The 27888-nt window shown below is 45.8% G+C and overlaps 2 protein-coding genes and 6 non-coding genes across 8 annotated transcripts in view; 1 reads left to right on the top strand and 7 right to left on the bottom strand.

The window, feature by feature from the left end:
• TRAPPC10 (trafficking protein particle complex subunit 10) overlaps positions 1-17690 on the top strand; it is a 29074-nt gene extending 11384 nt beyond the window's left edge. Inside the window, exons 9-24 of the mRNA XM_061572315.1 lie at positions 63-177; positions 1331-1407; positions 2314-2405; positions 2650-2793; positions 3604-3707; positions 4644-4993; positions 5453-5638; positions 5791-5932; positions 6183-6341; positions 7784-8016; positions 8627-8727; positions 9435-9579; positions 10872-11135; positions 13577-13733; positions 14638-14841; positions 15719-17690. Of these exons, the coding sequence (XP_061428299.1) occupies positions 63-177; positions 1331-1407; positions 2314-2405; positions 2650-2793; positions 3604-3707; positions 4644-4993; positions 5453-5638; positions 5791-5932; positions 6183-6341; positions 7784-8016; positions 8627-8727; positions 9435-9579; positions 10872-11135; positions 13577-13733; positions 14638-14841; positions 15719-15972 (2727 nt within the window). The 3' untranslated portion in view covers positions 15973-17690. The remainder of the gene's footprint in view (positions 1-62; positions 178-1330; positions 1408-2313; positions 2406-2649; positions 2794-3603; positions 3708-4643; positions 4994-5452; positions 5639-5790; positions 5933-6182; positions 6342-7783; positions 8017-8626; positions 8728-9434; positions 9580-10871; positions 11136-13576; positions 13734-14637; positions 14842-15718) is intronic.
• A 955-nt stretch (positions 17691-18645) lies between these two features.
• Positions 18646-25366, bottom strand: RPL13A (ribosomal protein L13a). The gene is made up of 8 exons (XM_061569332.1): positions 25251-25366; positions 23948-24020; positions 22749-22814; positions 22097-22198; positions 21097-21182; positions 20258-20317; positions 19308-19430; positions 18646-18778 (listed from the first exon to the last, which is right to left on the bottom strand). Exons 1-8 carry the CDS (start codon positions 25269-25271, stop codon positions 18692-18694), a joined length of 618 nt encoding a protein of 205 aa, XP_061425316.1. The 5' UTR covers positions 25272-25366; the 3' UTR covers positions 18646-18691.
• LOC133355298 (small nucleolar RNA SNORD34) lies at positions 18986-19059 on the bottom strand. Its single transcript, XR_009756683.1, has one exon. It is a non-coding gene; the product is annotated as a small nucleolar RNA SNORD34 (small nucleolar RNA).
• Positions 19740-19818, bottom strand: LOC133355287 (small nucleolar RNA Z195/SNORD33/SNORD32 family). The gene has a single exon (XR_009756682.1). It is a non-coding gene; the product is annotated as a small nucleolar RNA Z195/SNORD33/SNORD32 family (small nucleolar RNA).
• On the bottom strand, positions 20948-21020 carry LOC133355342 (small nucleolar RNA SNORD50). Its single transcript, XR_009756687.1, has one exon. It is a non-coding gene; the product is annotated as a small nucleolar RNA SNORD50 (small nucleolar RNA).
• Positions 21451-21520, bottom strand: LOC133355353 (small nucleolar RNA SNORD50). Its single transcript, XR_009756688.1, has one exon. It is a non-coding gene; the product is annotated as a small nucleolar RNA SNORD50 (small nucleolar RNA).
• On the bottom strand, positions 22538-22620 carry LOC133355276 (small nucleolar RNA Z195/SNORD33/SNORD32 family). The gene has a single exon (XR_009756681.1). It is a non-coding gene; the product is annotated as a small nucleolar RNA Z195/SNORD33/SNORD32 family (small nucleolar RNA).
• On the bottom strand, positions 23659-23733 carry LOC133355309 (small nucleolar RNA SNORD34). Its single transcript, XR_009756684.1, has one exon. It is a non-coding gene; the product is annotated as a small nucleolar RNA SNORD34 (small nucleolar RNA).
• Positions 25367-27888: the final 2522 nt, after the last annotated feature.

Below are 27888 nucleotides of genomic sequence, written 5' to 3'. Positions count from 1 at the left end.
AATGTGCATGTTTGTGTTTAAACAAGCAAGCTTGTGCTACATTTATGCATGTTCACTTACAGCTCCAAGGCCTGGGCTCCCTGTGTGGCCTTATGTCTCCTAATGGCCCAGACTCGGAGGAGCTGAACCGCACAGTGGACCTGCTGGCTGGCCTACGGGATGACGACGAAGACAGTCGTAAGATGGAGCATGCACAGACAATGGATGACAGTTTATGGAGCACTCCCTGGCAGCGTTGTTTCATTTACACTCGGCTACGAGTCGCACCGCTTCGTCAAATGTCAGCAGTCCCTGTTAGTCAGCAGTCCCTGTTAGTCTATACAAATATATCAACTGGTCCCCATCATGGCAATGTCGAATATTCACTCACCATTGACTCAGGACCAATAGCAGGGATTAACATCATCAGTGCCTATTAGCGAATGGGGCCTCTGATCTGTGTTTATTCAATAACAGTTAGGTGCATGGGAATGATTCTGTAGTTCTGGAGGTAAGCAGCAGTCATGGGGGCCTATGCCTAAGGACCATGGGCTCCTGAGTAGGCTATTAATTTATGGAGCACAGCAAATGGCTTTCTCCATATCTGAAATTTGGCGTGCAGATGCCTCTTTGGCCCCCTACGTTCCCATACACATGATACTCGAATTAGATGTTTTAAATGTCAATTTTAAGATGTATTGCCTTTTATCCCTCTGAGGGCATTTGCATTATCATAACCACTTGCAAAGAAAATTAACCGACTATTGTATGAACATTCACAATGTGTTTGCTGTTTGTAAGCAACTATAAGAAACACTACTTGGGGTAGTTTAAAGTAAACAAGAGTGAAGCTTTGATCTCGTGTTCTTCAAAGGACCAGAAACTGAACTTGAGATTCAGCAAAACATTGAACCAGGGAATGCTATTTCTTTGCCATAAAAATTATGCATTTCATGCAATGGGTTTCTGCTGTTATGCTTATCTCTGTCGATCAACGCCTCTCTGATGCTGTATATCTATCTCATGGGAAAACATCAGTTATAGAGTTACTTGTAGCAAGTACATTTAAAATCCTGTTGGTAGGAATATGTCAGACTTAAAGAATGAGATGAAAGATGTGGGAATACACAAGCAATGGGAACGTAGTGATGAGGTTTAATTCTAAAGTATTTACACATTTCACGATAGCATCTATACTCTTTGTATGGATTCCTGCAGTCACGAAAGCTTCAAATCAACAATAGCATCTACGCTCGCACATACTGACTATTATGCCTAAGTAATGGAGCTCATTTTATGTCATTGTTTTTTGTGATTGATTTTGTTTATTTAGTTGATTATTTATTTGCAGCAAGCAACATTAACAACCCTGGAAAGAAGCTAAGAGAAGCCCTGTCTTCAATGGAAGCCTATGAGAAGCATTACATGGTATGGCTTAATATGAACGCATTGTGATGTACAATCATTATTACAATTGCCCATGAGCAAATCAGCCAGAATCCAGTGTGGGTCATGGGGGTTATCTGACCATACCCAAGCTTCTCAGATCTCAGAAGCTAAGCTAATCTGGACCTAGCTAGTGCTGGTATGGGTGACCGCCATGCATACAACTGGTGCTGTGGACTCCTGTGGGGATTCTTTTCAGCAGAGGGCAGTGCAACAACATCCATTATTGTACTGTACTATTATCCACTGTATATGCTCCTCAGCAACCCACGTTGACCATCGTGTTGAAGGGTAGTCACAATTCCCTCGTGACCCGCACGGCATTGGGAGATTCTCATCCAACAGTGGATTGACAAGCATGGCTGTACTTGTAGATCATTAATACTGTGGAATGATGTTTTAATGAGGTGAAGTGTTGCGAATGAGCATGTGTCAATGTATGTCCTTTGAACCTTGTGATTGTTACAATGCTCACACACTCATCGCGAATTGTCTCAATTAGGATACTGCAGCAAATGGATCTGCTGCCCGTTTGGTGCATGCCATGACTGTTGGCATTTAAGCAAGCGAGCATTGTCAGAGTTAGCATGCTAATACAAAAACGAGGGCTGTGTGTGATTAAATATACATTCTGTGTATGACGCATTAGTATCGATCAAATTAACTGCATATAACTCATTCACATGAGGCCATAGTTTCCATTTTTGTACACGGCTCCCTTTTCTTTGGGATCTTGTGTATTTCTCTATTATACTCTGCATGGCGCATACCGAATACTATATGCTTGACACTCCTACAGACTAAGTACTGGTAGGCAATACCTCTAGAAAAACGCGCCCGTGAAGGTTGGCGTGAGCACTGCATGTGACCGTGTGTGACTGCTGACAGGAGCTGTCGGAGATTGCAATGGGGACATACAAACACATTGGGAGGATTCGTTCAGCCCGACTGATAGGCACGGACCTGGCGGAGTATCACATGTGAGAGCCCACACTGCTCCATGCACGCAGTTCTGCACAGCAAACTCACGTGGCAGTATCTCCCATCATCTGTGCCTGTTTTGTTTTTTTCACTGCATTTTTTCGGGGGCAACTCGGGTTTGTACGATTAACACTCAACCATATGCCCTACACCCTCTGCTTGAGTGCAGGGATATGTGGATCGTCTACATTGTGTGCGTGCTTACCGAGTCTGTGCCCCTTTGTGTTGGTGTCCGTTGTATAGGAGAAAGGGAGAGCCGCAAAAAGCTGAGGCATTTTTGTATGATGCGCTGAAGACATACCGAGACGAAGGCTGGACGCTGCCCGTCACACACACACGCAAGCAGATTGCCACTTGCCAGAAGCAACTGGGAAACACCACCAAATATCCTCGGTCAAGGGATCCTACCTGCAGGACTTCATGTGTCTCATGTATTTCTCTATTATACTCTACATGGCGCATACCGAATACTATATGCTTGACACTCCTACATCCATTGCTTTTGTGACACACAAGCAACCGTCTTCAGGTGAGACAGAGAGAGACAGGCTGCTGAAACAAGTCCTTATATTTAGAGCCGAGAGGGGGGGAGGGGGGGACGAGAGATTGTGCCTCAGCGAGTGGGAAAGCCACCTCCTCAGCTCGTCATCGTCGTGGAGGTCATCCTCCCTTTCCCCCCCATCTCGGTTCCCATCTTTGGATTTCACACTCGCTGAGGCACAATCTCTAGCCCCCCCTCCCCCTCCCTCCCGGCTCTAAATATAAGGACTTGTTTCAGCAGCCTGTCTCTCTCTGTCTCACCTGAAGACGGTTGCTTGTGTGGCAATCGAAACGATTATTACTTTTCTACCTACGTGACTTTACCGAAAGAACCAAAGAGTATTTATTCAGATACTTCGACACACAAAATTTGCCTTGGACATAAAAAAAAATCTTAATTGAAAAGCAGTTGGACATATTCCAAGCAGGATTTTTCTAAACAGCTATAATGTCCATTTATTTAGTAAAGCCTCACTGAGTGTTATCAGTTTTGTCTGACTGCTAACACAATTCCAAATGGAAGTGTTTTTTTTTCTACTTTCACGTTTAAAAATGAGAAGCTAAAATGTAACTTAGTGTGTTTTATGCAACTGGTCTCATGGCTATTTGTAGCCCTGTCATTGAGGGCATAATCCTTAACAGACACTGCTGCACATACCTGGAGATGTGCAGCCTCCTGGCCAGTGATCTGAACCTGCCTGTGGATGAGAGGGAGTCTTACTTCAAGGAGATCCTGGGGTCCAGTGGTGCAGAGGACCATGGTGAGTTCAGACGTCTGTGCGTGCGGTGGGCTTCGCACCCAAGTGTTTGCCTCGGGGTCTCGCCAGATTGCACATGGTCAAACGCATCTCACAGATTCTTATATTTCAGCCAATAACCTTGTCAGGATACCTGTAAAATGATACATGTAACTTTTTGAAGCGCAATCTGGGACGTGCTACTCCAGACTGGCCACTAGGCTGTGCTCCTTCATACTCTGAAAATCGTGATGAGCCCCATGTAACTCGTGGAAAATAAACGTCCTCAGAGCTGGGGTCGGCCAAATTAAGTGGTTATTTTATGATTGTCCAAGACCATTACAATGCAGAGTTGGGTTTAGTTGTGGGTAGTTGAACCTAGATTTGAACGTCGGATCTCAGACTTGCTGGTTCAGTGGTCTGACAACGCCATTCTAAGCCCCTATGAGACGCGTCACGAGACACATCAAGTGCCTTGGCTTGAATTCATGACTTTATTAATGCTGGACTCGGTGGCTATAACACATCTACTTGGCCTGGCTCTTTTTTAAACTGCCATTTTTACTTCAAAACTATTTTGTTTCAAAGGGAGATGATTACTATATTTGGGTAGAGGAATGTACACATACACGGTGTTTATTTCTCTTTACGCCGAGGGGCTACACGATTAGTGAGCCCATTGTAATAATCTTTGTCTCAACAGAAAGCTGGGTGCTTTCTTTCAGAACTGAACTTTCCACCAACCAGTTATATTTCACACCTCCAATTAGCCCAGTTGGCTATGTACGGTGCGAATAAAATGCTATTTACATACGTATTAAAACAAATAAAATGAAACACTTCAATTTAGATGTAAGGGGCAAAGTAGTTGCATCAATAACTAATCGACATTGTGTCAAGCGGGAGAAACGTCGCAGTCAGCCCCATCTGTCTGCCTTGCTGTCGTTCCGGGCGGCGCAGGCGAGATCCTCCTGCCTCTGGAGCCGGTGCTGCAGCTGTCGAGCGTGCGCTTTACCCCGGCGTCTGCCCTCGTCAACCTCAACGGCACGCTCGTGCTGCAGCTGGTGCTCGTCAGCCGGCTTCCGGCCAGTGCCAACTCCACCGCCATTTCCATAGCCCTCGCTCATGAACCGCGGCCTGGCCCCGCCGCCGCCGCCGCCACCACCGGGGCTACCGGCGGCACGCCCCGTTACCCGGATGGGCGAGTCGTGTTCCCGGGAAACGCGGCGACGGACTTGCCCGTGCGCCGGCAGCTCCCGGCATTGATCGACTGTGTGCGAGCTCAGGGAGAAAGGCCCACAGGTGCGTTCGTGTGGCACCGCCTGCCGGGAAGTCGGTGTTGCAGGGTGTTAGTAGAGACCCGCTGCGTTGTTGGATGGAGTGAGCTGTCGTGTGCTGGTGTCGTAGCTCACACGCCAAATAATACCCCCAATTAAGTTATCAGCTAACAGGAAGGTAGTTGTACGGGCCTTTCCCATCATTGCTAGGTTTCTAATAAATTGAGCACTAAGGATGATGACTTCTTATGAATAAAGTGATCCTGTCTCATCTTTTATAGCTCTTACATTTGATCCTACTGCATCCATTTACTTAGTTTATTATGTCTGTGGCCCAGAGTTCTCAGCAGGCTAGTCAATCTGAAGAGAGTATGAACACCCTTGGCCCCTCGATCCTTGTTTGAGAAATGCTAGAGTAATAAAGAACACTTGAACTTAGCCTGGTTTCTTGTTGACAGCAACTCACGAGAGCCGTCTTGTCGCTGCCCATAGGCGGATGCCCCACTGGCGTCGAGCGGTGTGGTATGCCGCAACTCGCACATGCTGCTGCGCCGTCAGGACTCCAACACGTCCTCAGGCCGCGGTGCTGATGTTACGAGGGAAGAGGCATCGCGCTCGCTCAGGGCCACCGGCGTGCAGCTGAGGCCTGGAAAAAACACCGTCACCCTCTCTGCCGTGGTGAGAGCAAAAGCGCCATCGTGGAGGTCCTCTACAGAGTGGCTCGCTCCTGACTCATTTAGGGCCGATCAAACATTGGGGTGGACACGGTTTGTGGGGAAGTCTGTGTTGCCACCGAGTGCTCCCCTCCCTTTCTCCCTGCGCTCCTGCAGGTCACAGAGCCTGGCTCGTTCACACTAAGGCAGCTTTGCGTGCAGCTGGGCTGCGTGCATCTCCTGTCACGTCGCCTCTATCCTCCACTGCAGTACGACGTCTATTCACAGGAGCCGCAACTCAACCTGCTGCCCTCGCACGGTGCTGCCACACACACATGCACGCGCGTACAACACCAGCCACCGGTCGCCATTAAGTGACGGGGACTTCACACCACTCGTGCCGTGAAAGGCAGCCGGGTGTAATGATGGCCTCACTACTACCTCGTGCGCTATGCTGGCCTTAATAGGTGCTCACAGTCCTTGCTCCAAAAATCTGCGAAAGGCGATGCAGATGTTCTTTGTTTTTATCAATGCTTGTGTGCATATGTTTGTTGGTGCACGATGAACAGAGCCACTGCTAGCGGGTGTGCCTCAAGAGCTGACTGTGACCGTGAACACCGGCTGCTACTCTGTGCGTGGGGGTGACGCCTTGCAGCTCAGCCTCCCAGCCGGGCTGCTCATCCTTAACTCTGGCAAGAACACGGCACGCATCAGCACCGATACTGGCGGTAAGGGCTTTGGTGGGTTGCGATATGCCACGCGTGTTTGATTTATTGCACTGTCACAGCTGCACAACATTTGATACTGCTCAAAGGATTCCAAAGAGATGACTGTGTACGTGCGTTTGTACCAGGAGGCAGCCCAACCTACTAATGGGGTCACATGACACTCACCTGACCCTCACCTCCTCATACCAGATGTGCTCGGCAGACACACATACTAGACACTCGCCACATACTCACCACTAACTAGACACTGGGTGCACTCAGCACACACTTACCAGACACTCACCGATCACGTGATACCATTCACCAGACGAACGTCCACCAGTCACTATTTCTGACTTGGTACTAAACACTCACCAGATACTTAATAGACACCTGACCACTCACCTGACACTCATCACTCACCTGCTATTCTACTCTTACCAGACATACTCTTTGGTTCTTTTGGTAAAGTCACGTAGGTAGAAAAATAATAGATCACGACGTTTCGGTCGCAACACAAGCAATCGTCATCAGGTGGGACAACCGCAGCAAGAAAAGACTGCTGAAGTAGGCGAGAGATCTGCCGTGGCAGAAGGTTATATACTGCCGACAATGGTTTTGCCACCAAGTACTAAGTCATGTTTTGCAGAGGGGTCAAATACTTATTTCCCTCGTTAAAATGCAAATCAATTTATAACATTTTTGACATGCGTTTTTCTGGATTTTTTGTTGTTGTTATTCTGTCACTCACTGTTCAAATAAACCTACCATTAAAATTATAGACTGATCATTTCTTTGTCAGTGGGAAAACGTACAAAATCAGCAGGGGATCAAATACTTTTTTCCCCTCACTGTATGTATGGCAAAGTGATGGTATTGCTTCCGACTCTCTGTGTGTCTTTCTCTCTCTCTCTGTTCATCTCTCTCTGATCTCTCTTCTAGTGACCCGGGTGCTGCCTATGGGGTCCACTTTCTGCCCCGCCTCCTTCTCCCCCCCCTTCTGCCGAGGCCTACTATACACTACACTATACACTACACTATACACTACTATATAACCTCGTGCCACGGCAGATCTCTCGCCTACTTCAGCAGTTGTTTCTTGCTGCGGTTGTCCCACCTGATGACGATTGCTTGTGTTGTGATCGGAACGTCGTGATCTATTATTTTTTATACCTACGGGACTTTACCGATAGAACCAAAGAGTATGGATTCCTACAGTCACGAAAGCTTCAAATCAAGATCTTACCAGACACTCACCACTCACATATTACTGACAAACGTAGTATCATTAGTACCACAGGCTGTACGACAATGCAGTACTATATAATAAGTGGTGTGCACAGAGTGCAGTAGTGTGATTCATCCAAAGATTTGTGACTGGTCATGGTTTATTTGACTTGTCAGAAGTCTTAGGTTGTACTTGAGTCAAAATGTAATACTGTCCTCCTGTCATCCCACGGCAGAGGAGCTCCCGGACGCCGTGTTCACGGTGTCTCCCTCGGAGCGCATCGTGAGCGTCAACCTCCCCGCCACGCCCTGCTACCACACTCTGCGCTTCAGCCTGCGCGTCGCCTGCGCACTGCCGCTCGCCGCGGCTGGCGGAGCAGACGGGCAAAATGGAGCACCGGTGGATAAAGTGGAGTCACGAAAGGCGGGCGGTGGTGCTGTCGTCGAAGCAGACGTTCTTGATCAGAAGGCAAGCCGGCGTGTCAATCGTACCTGTGGATGGCTGCGAGGGTTTTAGGGTGGTGTTATGGTTCACACATTGGACTGAGGTCATGAACAACTTGCGTACGTGACAAACAGCATCACGCAAACGTCAGAGGAAGGCTTCTTCATGAACACTTATGAAGACTCCTCCCAAATGTAAAATATATAAAAAGATCAACATTTTTACATTTGTCGAAATATATTTTACTGCAAACTGTGGGAGTGTAAGTGCTGGTAATGGGTCCTATTATGGCCATTATGATACACATGTTATGGAGTTATGATACACATGTTATGGAGTTATGATACACATGTTATGGAGTTATGATACACATGTTATGGAGTAGTGGGGCCACCATCACACATGCCAGGCCACCTTTGTCTCATCACTGCTCGTGTTCCTGATGGGTGAATTCGTCATAATATTGTCACAATAAACATTAAATTACATGCAAGAAAATTCCAGATATCTATTAATATAGAAACCTTCCCAGTAATGCAGTGAATGTGGTATGCTGTTGGGCTGTATGTATTTTATCTGTGTTCAATCAAGTCTAGGCTGACATGTTGCTAATTGACAATCTCCTCCCTGGCAGATCTCTATTGACAGTCCCTGGTCCATCTACTCCACAATCGTTCCGCTGGCATTCAAAGTTCCCTTCCGTACGCGGCACTCTCTGCTCACGGCTGGGGAGAGGTCAGTGGAGGCCATGAGCTCACATTGCACGGCACCACCATAAAGAGAAATCAACCCTGGTAGTAGTAATAAAAATACCCTGCTTCTATCTATTCCTAGCCCTACCATTCCTCATGTGTTTAATCCTGTCCCTTTGGTTCTTATCATAACCAAAATGTTCGCTCTAACCCTTGCCAAAATGTGTCCCTAAGCCCTAGTCCATGGTTCTAAACTGAGTGAAGACTAGAACTCTAATTCTGTAATTAACTCCAGCCCCTGTCTTAGCCCTTAGATCTGGTCTTTCTTAACCGATATCTTAACCGTAGTCCTAGCCATAGGTTTAATCCTAATTCTTTCTCTTGTCCCATCCTATCTGTACTCGAATGTCTAACCCTTGGAAGTGTCGGTGTCTTTAACCGCATTCCTAACCTTGTTCTATCCCTACTGCTACCGCTATGATCAACCTTGACCTTTTCTCACCTCTTACCCAATTCCTAACTCTCTCTGTAATTATATATCTAGCCCTCGCCCTATATTGAGCTCTAACCCTAGGCTACACAAGATTGTTTCCAATAGGGAATTCTAGCTAAAAATTCACCAGTGGCTGTGCAAAATAAGAGCACACCAAATACGATATTTGAATGGTCACTGATGGCTCAAACAGCTCAGCTTGTTGCATCTAATTATTGCGTCTGCTTTTTTTGCTTTTGTGGTTTAAATATGAACAGAAAGTTTGTGCAGGTGTGCCTGAGCAACACGACTGAGGTCGCGTTCGTGTTGCGCGACCATCATCTGGGCGATGTGACGACTCCTGATGGTGATGGCGGCTGCCAGAGTGCCCAGCTGAAACCGCTCAACCCACTGAGCCACAATGTAAAGGGAGCTTTATAGACCCACTGAGCCACAATGTAAAGGGAGCTTTATAGACCCACTGAGCCACAATGTAAAGGATGCTTTATAGATCCACTGAGCCACAATGTAAAGGGGGCTTTATAGACCCACTGAGCCACAATGTAAAGGGAGCTTTATAGATCCACTGAGCCACAATGTAAAGGGAGCTTTATAGATCCACTGAGCCACAATGTAAAGGGGGCTTTATAGACCCACTGAGCCACAATGTAAAGGGGGCTTTATAGACCCACTGAGCCACAATGTAAAGGGAGCTTTATAGACCCACTGAGCCACAATGTAAAGGGGGCTTTATAGATCCACTGAGCCACAATGTAAAGGGGGCTTTATAGACCCACTGAGCCACAATGTAAAGGGAGCTTTATAGACCCACTGAGCCACAATGTAAAGGGAGCTTTATAGATCCACTGAGCCACAATGTAAAGGGGGCTTTATAGACCCACTGAGCCACAATGTAAAGGGAGCTTTATAGACCCACTGAGCCACAATGTAAAGGGAGCTTCATAGATCCACTGAGCCACAATGTAAAGGGGGCTTTATAGACCCACTGAGCCACAATGTAAAGGGAGCTTTATAGACCCACTGAGCCACAATGTAAAGGGGGCTTTATAGATCCACTGAGCCACAATGTAAAGGGTGCTTTATAGATCCACTGAGCCACAATGTAAAGGGTGCTTTATAGATCCACTGAGCCACAATGTAAAGGGAGCTTTATAGACCCACTGAGCCACAATTTAAAGGGTGCTTTATACATCCGAAATAGAACAGAATCTGAACGCCACACAGCACCACTGTGTTACCTTTGTTCTGTGCTGTTCAACTGTGCTTCTTTAGTCCGTTCGCGCTGCAAGACTTTGTTTAGACTAATGTGAGATGTAATAATGAGTAAGGCCATCCCAACAGCAGTCTCTTGTCCATCAGCCATCGTCCCCCCCAAGTCTTCTTCCTTTTGACAATCAATATTACGTCTCTGATTTTCATGTTCTCCAATCCATGTGTTTTTCTTTATCGCTCAATGTATTCCAAGCATGCATCCACACACATTTGGCACATGTAGCACCTATAGTAAACATTTTTAAGCTTTTAGAATTTATTCAACTGATTCCGCACCATGGAGATGAACATGACCCACATTTCTTTGATCGGGGAGATGCTTGCTGCCTTTGGTGTTAGGACAGGCAATCCCTGAAGCTCCTTTTCTCAGTTGTGACGTCGATGTTGGGGACTTAACAAAGCCTCCTCTCCCGTTCCTGCAGGTTGTCCTGGGCGGGCAGAACATGTGGTTCATCTGGGAGCTTTTGCCGACATCTCCAGCCGCACCACTGCGATGCCACTTCTCTGTGGGTTTCTGGCCGGAGGAGGGAGCCCCGGGCAACCCGTCTGCTGGCCATCCGAGCCCTGACAGTCCCCTTGAAGACGTGGACAACAGCGCCCCCGGGGGCCCTCCTGGTCCCACCACCACCGCCGCATCCGCTGAACCCAGCAGGCACCGCTACGAGTTCACGCTCAGCGACTTTAAGGTGAGACGGAGGCTATGTCTGGATTGTGTAGAGCCTTAGGCAAGATACCACTATTGAGAATTCATATTCGAGTCCGGTTTATATTTTAAATGTGTTTTCAACAGCAAGAGGCACAGGGAATGCAAGAACCAGGGTACGTGACATCCAGACGACAATCAAAACAAGTCGAATAACATTGAGATGTCCCCACGTTATGAGCTAGGAAACAAGAGACGAGCAATAGACACGAAAAAGGACTCAAACAGAAGAATAGAAAGAGCTAGGAAAAAGATAATAGAGGGACAGTATGTACACAATACGGTGAAGGGTTGTCAAGTCAGGAACTAGTCAATATAAGTAATATTTAAAAAACTTTTTTAAAAACACGCTTTAATTAAATGTACCGCAATAATGCATATATTTTGCACGGCAAGTGAGCTGTGACGTCACATCTGTCACGTGACTCGTGTGCGGAAGCGTAACGGAGTGTGCCTGCTGATCGCGGGTAAAGTGAAATACAAATGTGTTGCAGGTCTAAGGCGTTCTTCGCGAATCTTTGGTTATTATTTGAGTCGTTTACTGCCGTACGGACCCTGAAAGTTGGGTGTCTGCAGCAAACGCGTGTATGTGTACCTATGGACGCACGCGCGCGTGTGGGGGGAGCGGTAGTGTAGTGGTTAGCGCGCTGCACTACGAACCCGGCGACCCGAGTTCGATTCCCGCTCACGGCCACCACCGGTGACGATTATTTGAACCGGTCCTGGGCCTCCCCTAGGTCGACTCAGCCTCAAACGAGTAACTGCTGTGGTGTGTGAACATCGCCACTGGGGAGACAAAGGCGGCCGGGCGTGGTGAATCCAAGTCCCGGCCAAAGCCGGGTAGTAAAGCTCGTGATAGAATATAGTATTGTCATCAGTATATGACATAAGTATACCAAGTTTGCAGTCGATGCCACATTGGGAAGTAGGTAAAAATTGAGTTACAAGATTTGAGGATACGACAACAACAGAGTGAGTTAATAAGGAGACCAAATAGTATAATTAACTAAAAGTGACCACTAACACTTTTTGTATATTTTAAATAACTCCTTATAATGGAATTGGCCAGTGCACTACCCTCCTGAAATGGTCTTCAGAAGTTAGGGATTCATTTGTAAAAAAAAATTTTAGAAATTTCTGCAGTGAAATATCATTTAGGCCTACTGGTCTATGGGATGTTCTGATAAATATTTCGAAGTCCATGTATTTTAATTGGCACACTTTGATGAACAGATATTGGTAATTAAAATGTCAGTGGCTTCTCATCTTTTTATCTAAACTGCAAACACGGGATTCTCAAACGGCTCTCACCCAGCTAAACAAATTACAATTAGAAATTAATTACTAGGTTGCTTCTCAAATGGCTAAATTAATTTGCAAGCTTTATAACCAGATGAAAGCTCGTTGGGGCAAGCTTTCTTTCCCAGGGAGATTGTGAATAAAACACAGAGCAAGTTAAACAGAAGGGGCATTAAAAAAATTATCCTTCACAAATTATAATTTAGTAGTAGGTTGCCTAGAGGCTGCATCTAGCCCGTTTGTTGGAATAGATGTTCATGTAAGGAATCAAAGATGTATGTAGAACTTATCTAGCACCATACGAAGCCAACTATGCTAATCGGAGGTACGATGGTTTGGGGGTGCCAACGCTGTTGTCATCAGTCAAAATCATCGTCCCTGTTGTCCAGCAATGATAAATCACGTGTAATGCACAATTCATAAGAATTCTCAATGCACGTCTAAATGCACATTTGCATATATACGCTGACAGGTTACATACCTCTAAAGATAATTCGAGTAGATTTTAGACAAAATAAAATGTAATCGATACCTAACAGGATGCTTTATTTACTTATATTGTTAGATTAACCTTGAACGTTGATATTTTCAATTTCAACTGTTAAGTGCTCATTTCTTGTCAACTGAACTTAAAGTCTCCTGGGGTGTAGACGTCCGACGGCTCATGGACACTGAGCCTGCTGCTAGACATGTAGGCGAGTAGTGGAGGACGGTTAACTTAGCTTAAAGCTCTCTTACCACAGGGCTGTGCCAAGCCAACCCGGTGTGGGTCAGCAAGCAACGGGTTGTTTTTCCACTGCAGAAGCCATTCCACCGACATCAACTGACACGCAATGAACAAGTTGAGTCACATGTAGATGACGCTGTTCTCTCACCGAGTCATAACTGATGTCACATGCAACATACACATCGCTAGCCCTGCCCTAGAACTCAATAGGTCCCATTCAGATACAGACATTCTGCGAGGCAAGCAGGTTGCTGTTGGGTTCCGGCTCGGCATGGCCAGTAGCTGGTGAAATACCATCTGTACCACGAGGGCCTCGCTGTTGCTCGGCTCGAGTGTGCCAGTGGGAAGTGTTACAATGCTGTTTGTAGGTATCTCACACCGTCCCCTATGCACCACAGACTCTGTACATGGTTCTATCTGAAGTGCGGCCACCTACTGGCTTTGACGCATGCCGTATGGGCGAACTGTGCTCACTGGATGTGAGCATTACGCGGCTGCAGAGAGGCGTTGCCACCGATGAGGAGACCCCCCCGAGCAGCCAGCTGTTCTACCAAGGTGAGCGACGCAGCTATCAGGGATACTTTGTTCGATTGAAGCTCTTTGAATTGAAAAGGGCATTTGTTTAAAAAGTCTAACTCTGCTGATGAGGCCCAACATGTCAAAACCTGTGCAGTTCTCATCCTTAACTGCTGGCGGATATTGGTCTGGAAAGCCATGACTAAATATTAATGCATTTATATTTGGGGACATGGAACAGGTCTGTTTATATATGAAGCTTATTGAAGGATGCAACTCAAACACGTGAGGAAAATCATGCATATACATGGATTATAAGAAAAAGCATGTCTTTGGAATTATTTCATTAGCACAGAATATGACGAATAGCTGTCAGGGCAAAATGCTTTTGCATATTTGCAGTCCTTTCTCTTAATTATCTCCAAAGTGTTGGGCATTTGCTCAACCCAGGATAAGCCTGGAGTTCACCCACTTGGAAGTGGGATGAGTGTATTGCAATTAAATTTGAGTTTGATTTGTTACATGGATCCCATTTAGAAAGTTACCCAGCTATTTTAAAAGGGAGATCTGTGGTGCATGTGTACAGCAACAACATAAACATCAATATTGCAGAGAACAGTACAGGGTCCTTAAGGAATATTGCACAACTAATAATGTATTTGATGGCCATAAACGAAACACCTGAAAAATAAAAAAGCTGCAAGAGGTGCCAGAAAAAGTTAGGCACATGTACAGATAAGCTGTGTATTTTAGTCAGTGACAAACACATGCAAATAAAACGAAACTGCATCTAACATTATACGTCTGGTCACAGCCACCTACAACAGCAGCAGGGTCAGTGCCAGTGTGAGGCAGTACAGCCAAGTAGTTTTGAAGAACTGGCAGTCGGGATTGAGTTTAATTTGTCCTCCTTGATCCACCTCTCCTTGCTGCCCCCCTGCAGTGGCTGACAACTGCAGCAATTGGGCTGTGTGCGGCAAGAGCTCGGGGCTGGTTCAGCCCGCGCCCGGGCCAGGCACCACCCACTCCCTGCAGCTGCAGCTCATGCCGCTGTTTGCAGGGAAGCTGCCCCTGCCCGACGTGAGGCTGGCGCGGTTGCTGCCATCGCAGGATGCACCCGGCCCTCCCTCTCTGCACCCAGACAATGGTGAGGCCAGCCCTGATGCTAACACGACTGTTGGAACCCCTTTTGTCAGAATCAGAATATTTATACTGGAGGAATACAATGAGCTATGAAGCTCTTTATAAACATGTACAGTAGTTTTAGATGTCCAGTAGTGTTCCCAACCATAACCCTAATACAGTGTTCTCAAAATACTGGGTAAATATGTGGCTCATTATAGCACATCAACTCGTGATGGCAAAATAAAATGCGACCTACAGTAATTCCATCTAACAGATGAAAAAATGTATGATGCACAGTGTCTGTTCATTGTCCTGCTCTATAAAGAACAATTTGGCTTTGAGTTGCTCTAAAAAACAAGGCCGTACACAATATACATGCGGTGTGGTAATATCTAGGAGAGATGCCAGCTGTGATCAGAGGACCAATCCAAGGCACAATTACTGTACGCCTTTTGCAGTCTCCAGATCTATTACAGAAAGTGTTAGAATTGGGTGTTACCCCAGAGGCAGTGCCAATCTGTTTCCACAGCGATCAGAAACAGCTCATCAACCTGAAACCCCAGACAGCACTTTACTGTTGAGGAATCACTTTTTACTTCTACAGTAAAACCTTGGATTGCGAGCATAATTCGTTCCGGAAACGTGTTTATAATCCAAAGCACTCGTATATGTTGTGATCACGTGACGCTCGGCAGACAAAGCGTAGACGTACTACTCGTATTGCAAGACCTTGCTCGTCTACCAAATTAATATTTATTTTAAAAATTGCTCGTCTTGCAAAACACTCGCAGACCAAGTTACTCGCAATCCAAGGTTTTACTGTATTAGTATTCAACAACTTTAAGTGGCTGCATACAAATTAACAAAACCCATGCACTGTCCTCTCCATCCATGCCCAGTGCCAGATGGAGAGGGCGAACACGACGACGCAGGTGGAGCAGCGGCGTTGCCCAGCGACACGGACAGTGTGCGCAGCCGGTGGTCTGGGGGCAGCGCGGGTAGTGGTGGAGCGGCTGGGCTGGGCAGCTCCTTCCCGCTCGTGCCCCGGTTGCAACAGTTTGCAGCAGGGCAGGTTTACCACGCCAGCCGTGCTGCGCAAGTGCTGGTGCTGCCGGCACATGACCACAGCCTCCTGGACGTCACGGCACCATGACGAGCGCTCCATTGTCGTCACCGCTCCCAGTTTGTGCGGTTAAGTCTCTCAATGGGAGATAAACGATTCCACTGGCACAAGCCAGGATGGGAGAGTCACGGTATGGGTCGTCTTATACCAATTGTTTGTCATGCTGATATGTAAACAATCCCTTGATACGCTTGCTTTGTCTCCATCTGGCTTGGGACCAAACAGGGCAAAGGGGATGGGGCTAATGATTAGAGGGTCACCACACCATTTGTATGTAGACCTTTTTTCAGCCAACCGTGCTAATTGGTGGTGTGAAACCTCTTGACAGGATTGTCATTGAACCACATTTTGCTTGTCTCTAGATGCAACTTCAGTGTGATACCAAGGCTACCACTTTAAATACATGGCTCCACCTGAGTTGGACTGGGGCAAGCTCAGCCCTGATGAGGCCAAGGTTGTACAGTGGAAGTAATTTTCAGTTGTCAGATGGCTCAATACCATTTCTGATCCTGTGTTTGAATCTGGAATTTCTGAGATCTTACTGGATTCTCAAGTTTAGTAAATGGCCACAGCCTAATAACCAATGATTGGACAGGAGGTTTTTGCACTTAATTTGGTTTGTTGCATTTCATAAAAAAAAAGTACATGCAACACTTTGCAGGGCATATTGTGGGGCCTTAAATGTGTAAAGGTGTAAGTGACGAAGTATATTTGGGACACCCGGATTCTATTCTTTAGGCCTTTCGGTAAAGTCACGTAGGTTCAAAGGAAACGACGTTTCGATCACAACACAAGCAGTCATCAGGAAAAGGGAGTTAGCTTCTAAAGGCAAACTGTTAATAAAGGTTTGAATGAGTGTAGGCCAAATGTCAGCAGCATGGACAGGGCAGCTGTTAATGTAAGTGGTGGACGGCGATCGCGATGGTGGTGGGGTTTTCCACACTTGGCCTGCCACCACGGCAGGTAGGCTGAGGTGGCTATGTTAGTGAGAGACGTTAATGTGAGAGGTTAGCACGTTAATGGCAGATTGCAGAGCAGCAACCTCTTGGTCGGTGCGTGAAGGTGGCTGAGACATTTTAACCAGTTAATGTAAAATCAGTGTCTAAAAAATAACTATCATTGGAAGGTGGTAGGACGGGATCACATCCAGTTATGACTTACACTGGTTGATAACATCCCTCCAATGATTGCTCAGTTTGTACCCATCTTCTCGGTTGAAATTGTCTATATGGATGGCTTCATGAACGAATCTTGTGGATAGCCAAGAATATGAATTCCTGCAGTCACAAAAGCTTCAAGTTAGAACAGTGGCCAAAAAACAGGACTTGGATTCGACGTCTTCACTGAGAAGTGTTTTCACCTCATGGCAATACCATAAAACATACTGTGTTAATGGTCAGCTTATAATATAGGCCTGCTCCCTTGGTCAGGATTCAAGCATCAATCTGCTGTTGTGGTGCATGTAGAACCTTGCCTCTAATGACTGTAGGTCATGTGAACCAGTCCATGTACATAGACTATTCAAGCTCCCTTTGCCAGGCCCAGGAGGTTCTCCAAGTGGATTTGCACGATTTAAGGCTGGGACATCCTTCAAGCTAATTGTGATGTAATGAGCTGTATGGAAGAAGTTGCAGCCCAAATTCAGTTTCAAGCCCATTAAAAACAATTGAAAATTACTTTTGATCCAACTCTTTGTGGTTCTTTCGGTAAAGTCACAAAGGTGACTTAGGATATCCGACCAAAGCTTATTAAAGTTTAAAATAATCATGCTCATCACTTCCCTCCAAGCCCTTATAGCTATTTATGACAATAGCTGTGCCACACTATTCCTGGAACATCCTGTTACTCATGCAATACCTAGATCCATTGTCTTCCGAGTCAATATTTCCAAGCTATTCATTGGATGAAACTCACGGATCATGCAGAAACAATTGTATCCATGGATGGGACTGAGGTTTAAGGGTATTCATGTTAAAGATCATTACAAATCTAGTGTGGATGTGTATGGTGTAACAATCAGATTTTTTTTTAAAAGGCTTGTACACTGCATAATCACGAATGTACATTTTTTCTCGTGTCCCTATTTATCATGAGTGCATGCCTAAGAGGATGGATGTCAAGCACCGATTAATAACTGCTCATTCTACATTACTTTTGCAGTGGCACCGAGCACTTTAATGCCTCATTTAAGCGATCACTGATGAATGGATCAGGTTAACATTCATGTACAAGTGCTTTGGAAGTATCAAGTACTCACATACGTGCATGTTTAGTCAGATCTGAATGGGAAAAAACCCTGGAAATAAATAGCAAAATACTGGGTTTTTTTGTCCCACATTCATTAATCCAGGAAAAATCGATCGATGGAAGTGGCTTTGGTTGGATGCAAGATCACAATAAAGGGTTCACACTTTGCACAGAGGCAAGGAACGTGTCACCTGCTGTCTTTACTCATTCACCACCAATCAGGCATCTCCATTTTCTGCTGCCGAATCGGATGGTAGGCATGCGTTTTTACCAGCAGCCAGTTTCTCAACAATCAATGCTGAATTATTCATGTACACTAAATATCCCCCCCCCCCTCACCCCCAAAGGGTGCACTCAATAAAACTGAAATTTTACATTTTTTTAAAAGCTTCAAAGCACTGTTTTGAGTTGGACAATTCAGTGATCACCATGAAATAAAAAGGCACACGAGGTCAGTTAATTGACTCAAGATGTATTAACAATACAGGTTGACCAAAACACCTCATATGAGGACACCGTACTGCTTCAGCACCGCTGTGTACGCGCAGATCTTTTTCTCCACGTTCTTCTCAGCTTTTTTGCGCAGCGTCTACATAAACACACAAAAACACAACACTTGCATTAAGCTGAGTCGACCATCAGAATCGAGTTTTACCATGGGCGTTTTTGGTAACGCTGTGTTTGCCCTCTCAACCCATGGGGTAGAATAGAAATTTCATTGCATGCTCCCATGCAGAGCCACTGCCTTCGAGCATGCAGAATTTTGTTGCTAAAATGGTAATTGTTATTGCCCTTGCTCCACCTCAGAAATTAGGTTTCTATCACACTCAGTCAAACAATGTAGGTAAAAGTAAAACATCATCGATGGAGCGGCATGGGCGCATTCACAAACTGATATTTAAAGGGGTAACACCACTTTCACCCTTGGCATTCATGTTAGACTTAAACTACTGCTCTGTACATGCACTATAATGGTTATGTCGTAGGGTGCAGCTCTATTGTGCATCACAACTGTCGTGTGGTTCTGTACGACTGTTGTGTACCGTCAAATAAAACGTACACGCTCTCGTGAGTGGCGTGGTTAACGTGCGGTGGGGGGACTGTTGTGCATTGCGAACCACTGTCTTCTTCTTCGTTTCGTAGTGCAGCTTGGCTTTCTGCTTCCTCTTCTCCTCCAGGGTAGCAGTCACTGCCTGGTACTTCCAGCCCACTTCATGGGACAGGCGGCCCAGTACTGCAAACTACGCACCAAGCGCATGCCAAGCATACCAGGCAACACACACACCAGGCACACCACACACACACAACACACCAACCATGGGCAGGGCACAAGCACACCACTCCAAACAAGCAGAACACATCAAACAATGCACAGGACACACCGTCACCACAACACACAAGGTGAGTTTCGAAACATTAAGCAGTGGCCAAAATCTCAACTGTCATGAAACCATTAATAAGATACTTTTTGCAGTTCTTAAAGTTGTTACTTGCTGCGAGTTATTAATATGGTGGTCTAACACCACCATTCAGCTTCTGTGATTGGGAGCCCTGGCTCAGATGGTAGTGCATGTAAGTGTAATTTCACTCTTGCTAAAGTCAAAGTGTTAAGTTAGCATCACTGCCAGGGGCTCACAGATCCTCATCGAAGCTTCAACAGCGCGGCACCAAGGGGCACACGGTCCTCATGGGCGACTCCTTAAAATTGAAAGCCTCCGGGGCACCAAGTGGGTGCGTGGGTGACTAATGGTCCGATTGTCAGCGCATGGTCACATTTAAGGCAACCATAAGCTTTGTCAACCTCATTACATCGCCTGGGGTGTAGACATCAGCCACCAAAGATATGGCGACTGGTATTTCAATGTTCTACACACTCCTACAGTCCCCCAACTCACAATTAACTGGAGATAATATCAACCATATCCACCCTTTAGATCTACATTGTACCATGCTTGCACTAGCTGAAGACATTTTGTAAAGATTTCAATCACTAATCTAATCAAACTTGGTACGCGTTAAGATTTGTAAAGTTCAACACATGCAGCACAATGGTTGTGCTGCTGCTCACCTTGCGTGTGGGCTTCAGACGGACGACTTTGAGGGCAGCCGGAACAACCATGCGCTTCCTCTGTGCAGACACCACAGTGTCAAGTCACAATGCATCCACAATTGTTCCATGCCAGGTCACATTAGCCCATCAATAATCATATTAGTGCAATGCACAAGGCCACTAAGAGACATACAATTCACATCAAGTGTTAAGAATTTTATTTCAATTATATTCACCATGTTTGCAATGATTCACCCCCACAATGTGATCAATTGTTGAAACATGGCATCTATTTTTTGGCCTTGTGGCAACACTTGGAATTGACCATGGTATATGCTTAGTATTCGGACGAACGAGTGAATTCACTCAATGCCGCTTGAAAACATTTGACATACAAGTTTGATTTTTAGAGAAATCCGAAAATCAACAGCATAGTCCGAAAAAACATGAACTAGATACTCTTTGGGTCTTTCGGTAAAGTCATGTAGATATAAAAATATTAACTAGAATTGTATTCCTATACACAAGGACCCGTGGCATAAACGTAAAACCCAATTTAATCACTCTAACCATCCCCATTCACTGCAGAGAAAGCCAGGCTATGGTTTCAACTTATGTAACATTTAGCATCTTACAATACCAACCTCGCATGGAGCAATGTACATAAATCAGCAGAGTACTGCAGTAATATTCTATGCCATGGTGCGAGCTTCAGAAGCCAGATCCGTAATGGGCATTTTTTCATCACGTGTCAGGTTGGCAAAGGTTCTCATCATCAGCTGCAGCAACATGGCATTCTTCACAACTATCCGACGTTATCACGGGGGTCGCAACATGTGGCCGTTCTGAGTAGGCACCTTGTCATAGGGCGGTGGGATCCCGTCAAACACCTTCAGGCGATCCAGTGCGGCCTGGCCCCGCTTGGTCTTGTGGGGCACCATGCCTGCATTGCACCAATCGCAGCACAGGAGTGTTAATAATGTACGAGCTGATCAACAATACTGCCGCAAACTCGGGAGGACACACATGCAGGACAAAAACCTACCAAGTCTTCAGGACACTTAACCTTTGAGTTTTAAACTATTACGACAGATGTGGTTTTTACACCTTTGCATGGCCTATACAATGCCAAGGAAATCCAAGTGAGTTCATTCACATGCAGCAATGTACTAAAGTTTAAGAGGAAATACTTTTGAACGCAGTGGTTGCTAGCCTCAGAAGCCAGATCCGTAATGGGCAACTTTTCATCACGTGTCAGGTTAGCAAGGATCCTCATTGGCTGCAGCACTACGGCGTTCTTCACCACAATTACCTCAGATCCCGCACCTCCTATTAGCACGGTTGGCTACAGACGGTGTGAAAGAAGTTCACACACACAACTAGCAAACAGCATTATATCACAGGGAGTGAGAGCCATAGGATTGTGGGATTCATCATATATCTCATGTTACCTGCTGGGAGCCATTTGAGGTAGAGTTTTTAAAAGGACAAACTCAAGAGCCTTATTCTTTTTTTATGTAGTTAAAGGTATTATTTAAATATTCCAATTGTGTCTATTGCTGTTTAAAGTCAGACTGTCAGATTCATGTTGGACCATTTAAGCCTGGCAGACTCCCCCATCTTGGTGGTACTAACATAAAAATGCCATCCAGCAAACATGTTTAACAATCCTGGTTCTTCAACCTCCACCTTACAGCAGGAAATTCGCTTTGTTAATTCACCCCAAAGAAAATCGCCACCAACTCTTCTATAAAAGGCCACTTTACAGGTAGGCTTGTTAGCCACTTGGACGTCTCATCATACACGCGAGCAGACGGTGGTGCGGTGCCAATGAGCAGTGCAAGTATCGAGCAGTACCTCTCACTGTCCGCCAGAAGATGCGGCTAGGCGCACGGAAGTGGTACGGCCCACGCGACGGGTTGGTGTTCATGCGCTTGCGCAGGAAGGCCAGGTACTTCACTGTGGAGAAGAGGAAGAAACTGCATGCTACTCTAGAATCTGTTGCATCTTTGAACACTAGTTGTATCCATGACGTCTCATTGGATGGCTGTGTCAACTGCAGCAGCACTTTTCATGGCTATGCAATGCGTGAATTTGAAGGATATGTCGGTTGTGTTGACATGTTTCTCTGAAGATCTTGTTCAGAATTAAATTCTGCTTTTCTCGGTTCATTTGTGGGATGTGTAATGCATTGTCGGCTTGCAATTTATCATGTTGAGATGTGTCGATTAAACAGACCACAAGGGCAGTTTCACGTAAATGTAGTACAGGTATGATTAAATCATGCTGAAAACAAGCCCAGGCTCAGATGGTAGTGCATGTTAAAGTAATTTCACGGTCGTGAAACTCAAAAAATATATTTGATCATCATCATTGCCAGGGACCCGTGTTGTTCCAGCAAGCTCAATTATCAACAAGTGCTTAAGGTTTGATCTTACCAAATCAGCAATATCATATAAACGGTTGTCTAGGATTCTGTGTCAATAACCACATGAATGTCCTCACTTACGCTTGTTCCTGTAGAAGTTGCCCGAAATGTTGATTCCCTCACATCGTACAACTACCACTTTGTGACCTGCACATCAGACACAAGCAAGTACAATTTAAGGACTACATTAAATCGGACAGAAATTCATTTTTAGTAAATACCAAGGCAATATGCTGATATCAAACGTTCTATGCAGCCACACTAATCGCACCTGGAGTGCAGAAATATTTGTTTTACTTCGTTTTTTTTAAGTAACTGCCAATCCTATCCAAGAACTAAAGGGTTCTGACCAATGGTATCACTAAGCTGTTAAGCAAGTTTAATGGTGATACACCAAGGGATTAATAATTATTAAAATGTGCGGTGTCCTTGGATGGACACATTCCTATGCATGACAACCAGCTCGCTTAAAATCAACAGCTGCATATATCCAGACCAAATGTAATAGTCTGCATCCATGTGTTCGTGGAGCAGTGATTATTTTCTTCATACGGCAGTGGACTAGCTTTCAAAAGTTGGGTTACAAGTAGTGATCAGAAAACAATGGGTACCAATTGCCATGTCACAATGTATAGATGTTTACCACGAGGCATCCACTGAATCGGCATATAAAAAATGTTAGGCTAATAAAATACCAAATAAAAATCAAACACACGATACTGTAAAGTACAAGGAAAAATCCTTGAATAAAATTGTGATTCTGAATTTATGACCAATGAATTTCATGGTACAAGTTAATCATTACACCTATATGGCCAATCGCTTTCGCCATGCTTTTTCATTCAACGATCACCCATATAAACAGACCGATGTTCAACAAGGACTCTTCTCTCAGGGCATCAGGAAACATCTAGTTATCAATAATTTCACAACCACACAACAAGTCGAACACGCGTGAACTGAAGTGTTTCGCTGCTGTTCTGTGCCTTTGCTCCATCTCAGATAATAAGTTCCTATCATGCTTAAGTCAAACAATGTAGGTAAATTTAATGCATCATTGATGGAGCAACAGGTAAATGGGAAATTCGATACTAGCATTGGAATATATCACATCTGAACAGCTACTCGTGTATACATAACGAAATGGCGTCCAGTGCCGAAATTATACGCGATTGCTTATGACTTCATTGGGCCCTCCAACGAGTCGAATGAACAAAAAAATACATCAGCTGCCTTGTTTTATTTTTAATTCAACAATCGCGTGCGTGTACATTACTCACCAATTAGGATCTGCTTGGCAACGATAGCCGACAGACGACCGAGCAGGTGACCCCGCCCGTCAATCAGAAGCACCTGGAAAGTACATCAATGCCCTCATCATGCCGTGTGCTTATGTGCGGCCCTGTTAATTCAGTGGAGAATCGCTGCATACGGATCAAGGGAATTATATGTCCATCCTTAACCACGTTGGTCATTGCACGCATGGGGGCACCGTCTTCTGCTGCGCGGTTACGTACTGTACTGTATATTAGACACTGTACATTTGTACGCACACGAGCGTTAAAGTCGCATCACTTTAATTAAACAATGGCAAGATACGGAGCCACAACGTAATTCCAAATTGCATTTACCACGGTATTTCCTGTACATTTGTTTGACTCTTAAGGGTTTCACGTGGTTATAAGTGAGATAAGAAACGTTACGTTTTTAATCGTGAGATTGAACAAATTCCCAACATGTTCAGATAAAAACGCAATGATACGAACATAAAGCCGATGGCGCACGCGCGTCACATTACCGCAGCGTGAAAGTAGCCACTTAATTTTATTTCATACTCTTGATGCCAAGTGTCTTAAACCACATCACTATGCAGTTTACACGAGGGCTTCATTAATTTCCGTAAAGGCTGCGTGGCCATCGATTCCTACACCGCTTGACGACGAGACGTTAAAGACGCGCGCCAGATCATTAAACGCCGGCCTCGCGGGGCCGGCAGCTGCCCAAATGAAACACGAGGCGAAGCGTCTCGGCCGCCTGGTCGGGCCCAAGGGCCCGAGCAGGCGGCAGTGGGAATTCCACATCGCCAAGATGGTGACCCGCTTATACACGAAATCCCAGTTTGTAAGCATTGCCATTACTCGGCTAGCGAGGATGTAAACCCGATGTAGTCAACGAGCCTTAAGCCGCTTAAACAATTCAGAACTTACAACTATAACCACCTCCAGGCGCTAGCACACTACAGACTACGGGCACGCAAACAGTTACACGCGGTTACACGCGACAGTGAGCGTCACCAAACACAACTATTCACCATGCTAGTTTACTGTGAATATTTTACAAACTATTTTAAAACAATGTAACCCTAAGGCCACGTGAGGGGCACGGAGCCTCGCCTCAACCAGGCCAAGGCCTCACATGCCATATCAATAACACAACTTTCGCGCAGTAATTAAAAACTAAACCACTAGATATAACTGCCACCAAATCTACGTGTTAACGAGAACATTACACGCCACAAACAAGCAAACATAGAGCCAAGCAACAGCGTAACGACGAAGTGAGATTATGCCGCACGGAACGCACCTTCTGAAAGCGGTCCGCCATGGTGGCAAAAGAGAGAGGCGCGGGGTTTCTCAGGCTCACAAGTAGGGGCCGGAGACGTGCGTCATTGCGTCACTTCCACCGTACGCTTGCAATGACGTCATTACGCAAACTGGCGTGCTCTTGCGCAACGTGCAATGAACGCTTTTGATGGGCACGTCATCACGTACTCAAAATGAACATGACGTGGCAACGTTCACCGTTTGAAAGTAAATTTCGATTTAAAGCTTTCGTGACTGCAGTGATTCATCTTCTTGGTTCTTTCGATAAAGTCACGTAGAAGGGACATGATAAAATAATAAAATAGAATTCTCACGACGTTTCGGCCACAACGCAAGCAGCCGTCCTCAGGTGAAGAACAGGTCTGTCGGAAAGACTGTCGGAAAGACAGACCTGTTCTTCACCTGAGGACGGCTGCTTGCGTTGTGGCCGAAACGTCGTGAGAATTGTATTTTATTATGTTTAATTATTTTATTATGTCCCTTCTACGTGACTTTACCGAAAGAACCAAGAAGACGTCTGAAAGTAGCCAACGTAGGCAACGATGTTATATTTTGACTTAAAACTTTCGCGACTGCAGGAATTAATATTCTTGGTTCTTTCTTTCGGTAAAGTCACGAATATAGAAAAAATAAAAAAATAAATGAAATTAAAAAACGACGACGTTTCGATCACAACACCAGCGACAGGTTGCGAATTGGCCATTCATGTCGATGAAGTTAAATGATTTGGTCACTCTGCGTTGTCATTAAACCCACCACCACTCAACACAGCCAATTTGTAAGGTTTGTCAGCAAACAGAACGTGCCAATTTGTTAAGCCGATCGACTGAGCATCCCAACTACAGAAATTTTCGTTCATCCAACAGCGCATTGTCGTTTGCATCAATGGGGGCTAAGGTTGTTGACTTTCATGGAGGCGGTCCTTACGTGTTCAAGGTTCATGGCCAAATTTACCAAGACAAGCCATCTTCAACCAACTAACGGTCAAGCAAGACAATACGCTAAACTTGATGTTGTCGACAGCACACAAGCAACAGAAATCCAAACGAATCATCCTGCCAACGCTCATTGCAATCCACGGCTTCTGGATCAAATCGACCACTACGATCGAATCCACAATCGACTCGCCAACACACAGCCCACCATGCTTCGCGAAGTACAACGTCGAGCTTGCACAGGAAGCAAATGCTGCAGGCGAGAGACGCGGGTTGTGAATTTGGTGTTTGGGCGAGAATATCAGTGGCGGCTCCTGCAAAATCTCTCAGGGGGGGCAAATGTCTGGATGATTGATAAGGATAAGGTCCACCCATGCAATGGATAAATTAACAGCTTAAGCATGTAAAGGCAACTTCACTTCTTTAATATTAATGAAAAATAAAGTGACTCTTACAATACATCTTGTTTGTTTCTATACTCACTATTAAAACAAACCACTCAGATTCCAAAGAACACAGGATGAGATGTTACTATCCTTTGTGCAAGCACTTCCAAGAGTTCATGAACAGTGAGCCTGGTGAAATTTGGGGAGCGCATCGTCAGTAGTGACCCTTTGGTTCCTAGGGTGTTTCGGCCTTTCATACTATACACCCTCCCCAAAGGCGGCCAGCGACAGGGTGATCAATCCTACGCTTGCGTCCCATTCCCAATTAGTCATAGGAGTTGCCTTGTTGTTGGTAGCCAACATCCCATGGGACTATGCATGGCAGGGGCGTCCTCCTCCCTGAGTCAAGCATTGTTGACTGCATACCTCCTGGCCCTCTCACTTTGGGGGCCAGCTGGGGTCTTTCCTCTTCATCCAGAGCCACTGACTGCTGCCTTCTGCCGCCTCCGATACAGCTTTGATTGCCGAACGCTGGCTCTGGCCCTTAATTCCCAGGTCTCTAAGCAGTCTGGTTGTAGATGTTGCCACAAAACCTCTGCAGCCCACCTCCACTGGTCGGACTTCTGTGTTCCAGCCATGATGCTGTGCTTCGGCAGCTAGATCGGCATAGCGCAGATGTTTTCGCTCATAAGCCTCATCTACTGAGTCCTCCCAGGGTACTGTGAGCTCAATGATGAAGACCTTCTTGAGCGAACGGGACCAGAGCACCACGTCAGGTCTTAGGGTGGTGGTTGCGATCTCCGGAGGAAACACAAGTTGCCGGCCAATGTCAGCTAGCATTTTCCAGTCGCGGGCCAAGCGCAGCTGGTCTCGCTCTATTGGTGTTGAGCCGCTCTTCGGTGGTTTAGCCCCTTCGCGGACAAAGGTCGTCCGTAAGGGGTGTGATGCTGCTGGGGGTGGTAGGGAGTTGGTGGCAGCCCGCTTGTCCTCCAGGGCGGACGCAAGGTTTTTAAGGACTTGGTTGTGACGCCAAGTGTAGCGTCCTTGGGTGAGGCTTGTTTTACACCCTGTGAGAATGTGCCTGAGGTTGGCTGGCATGGAACAGAGGGCACAGTCCGGATCTTCACCATACCATTGGTGAAGATTAACTGGTGTTGGAAGGATGTCATATGTTGCTCTGATGGAGAAGCTCAACCGCCTCGCTTCCGTGGCCCACAGATCCTTCCAGCTGATCTTCCTCTTCTCCACACTGTCCCATCGAGTCCACTGTCCTTGTTTGGCAAGAGAGACTGCCTTG

The sequence above is a fragment of the Lethenteron reissneri genome, chromosome 6, assembly GCF_015708825.2.
Source record: "Lethenteron reissneri isolate LAM-NWPU_2019-01 chromosome 6, ASM1570882v1, whole genome shotgun sequence".
Classification (NCBI taxonomy): Eukaryota; Metazoa; Chordata; class Hyperoartia; order Petromyzontiformes; family Petromyzontidae; genus Lethenteron; species Lethenteron reissneri.
The sequence above is the reverse complement of the archived record's forward strand: the minus strand, read 5'-3'. Positions and strand labels throughout refer to the sequence as shown.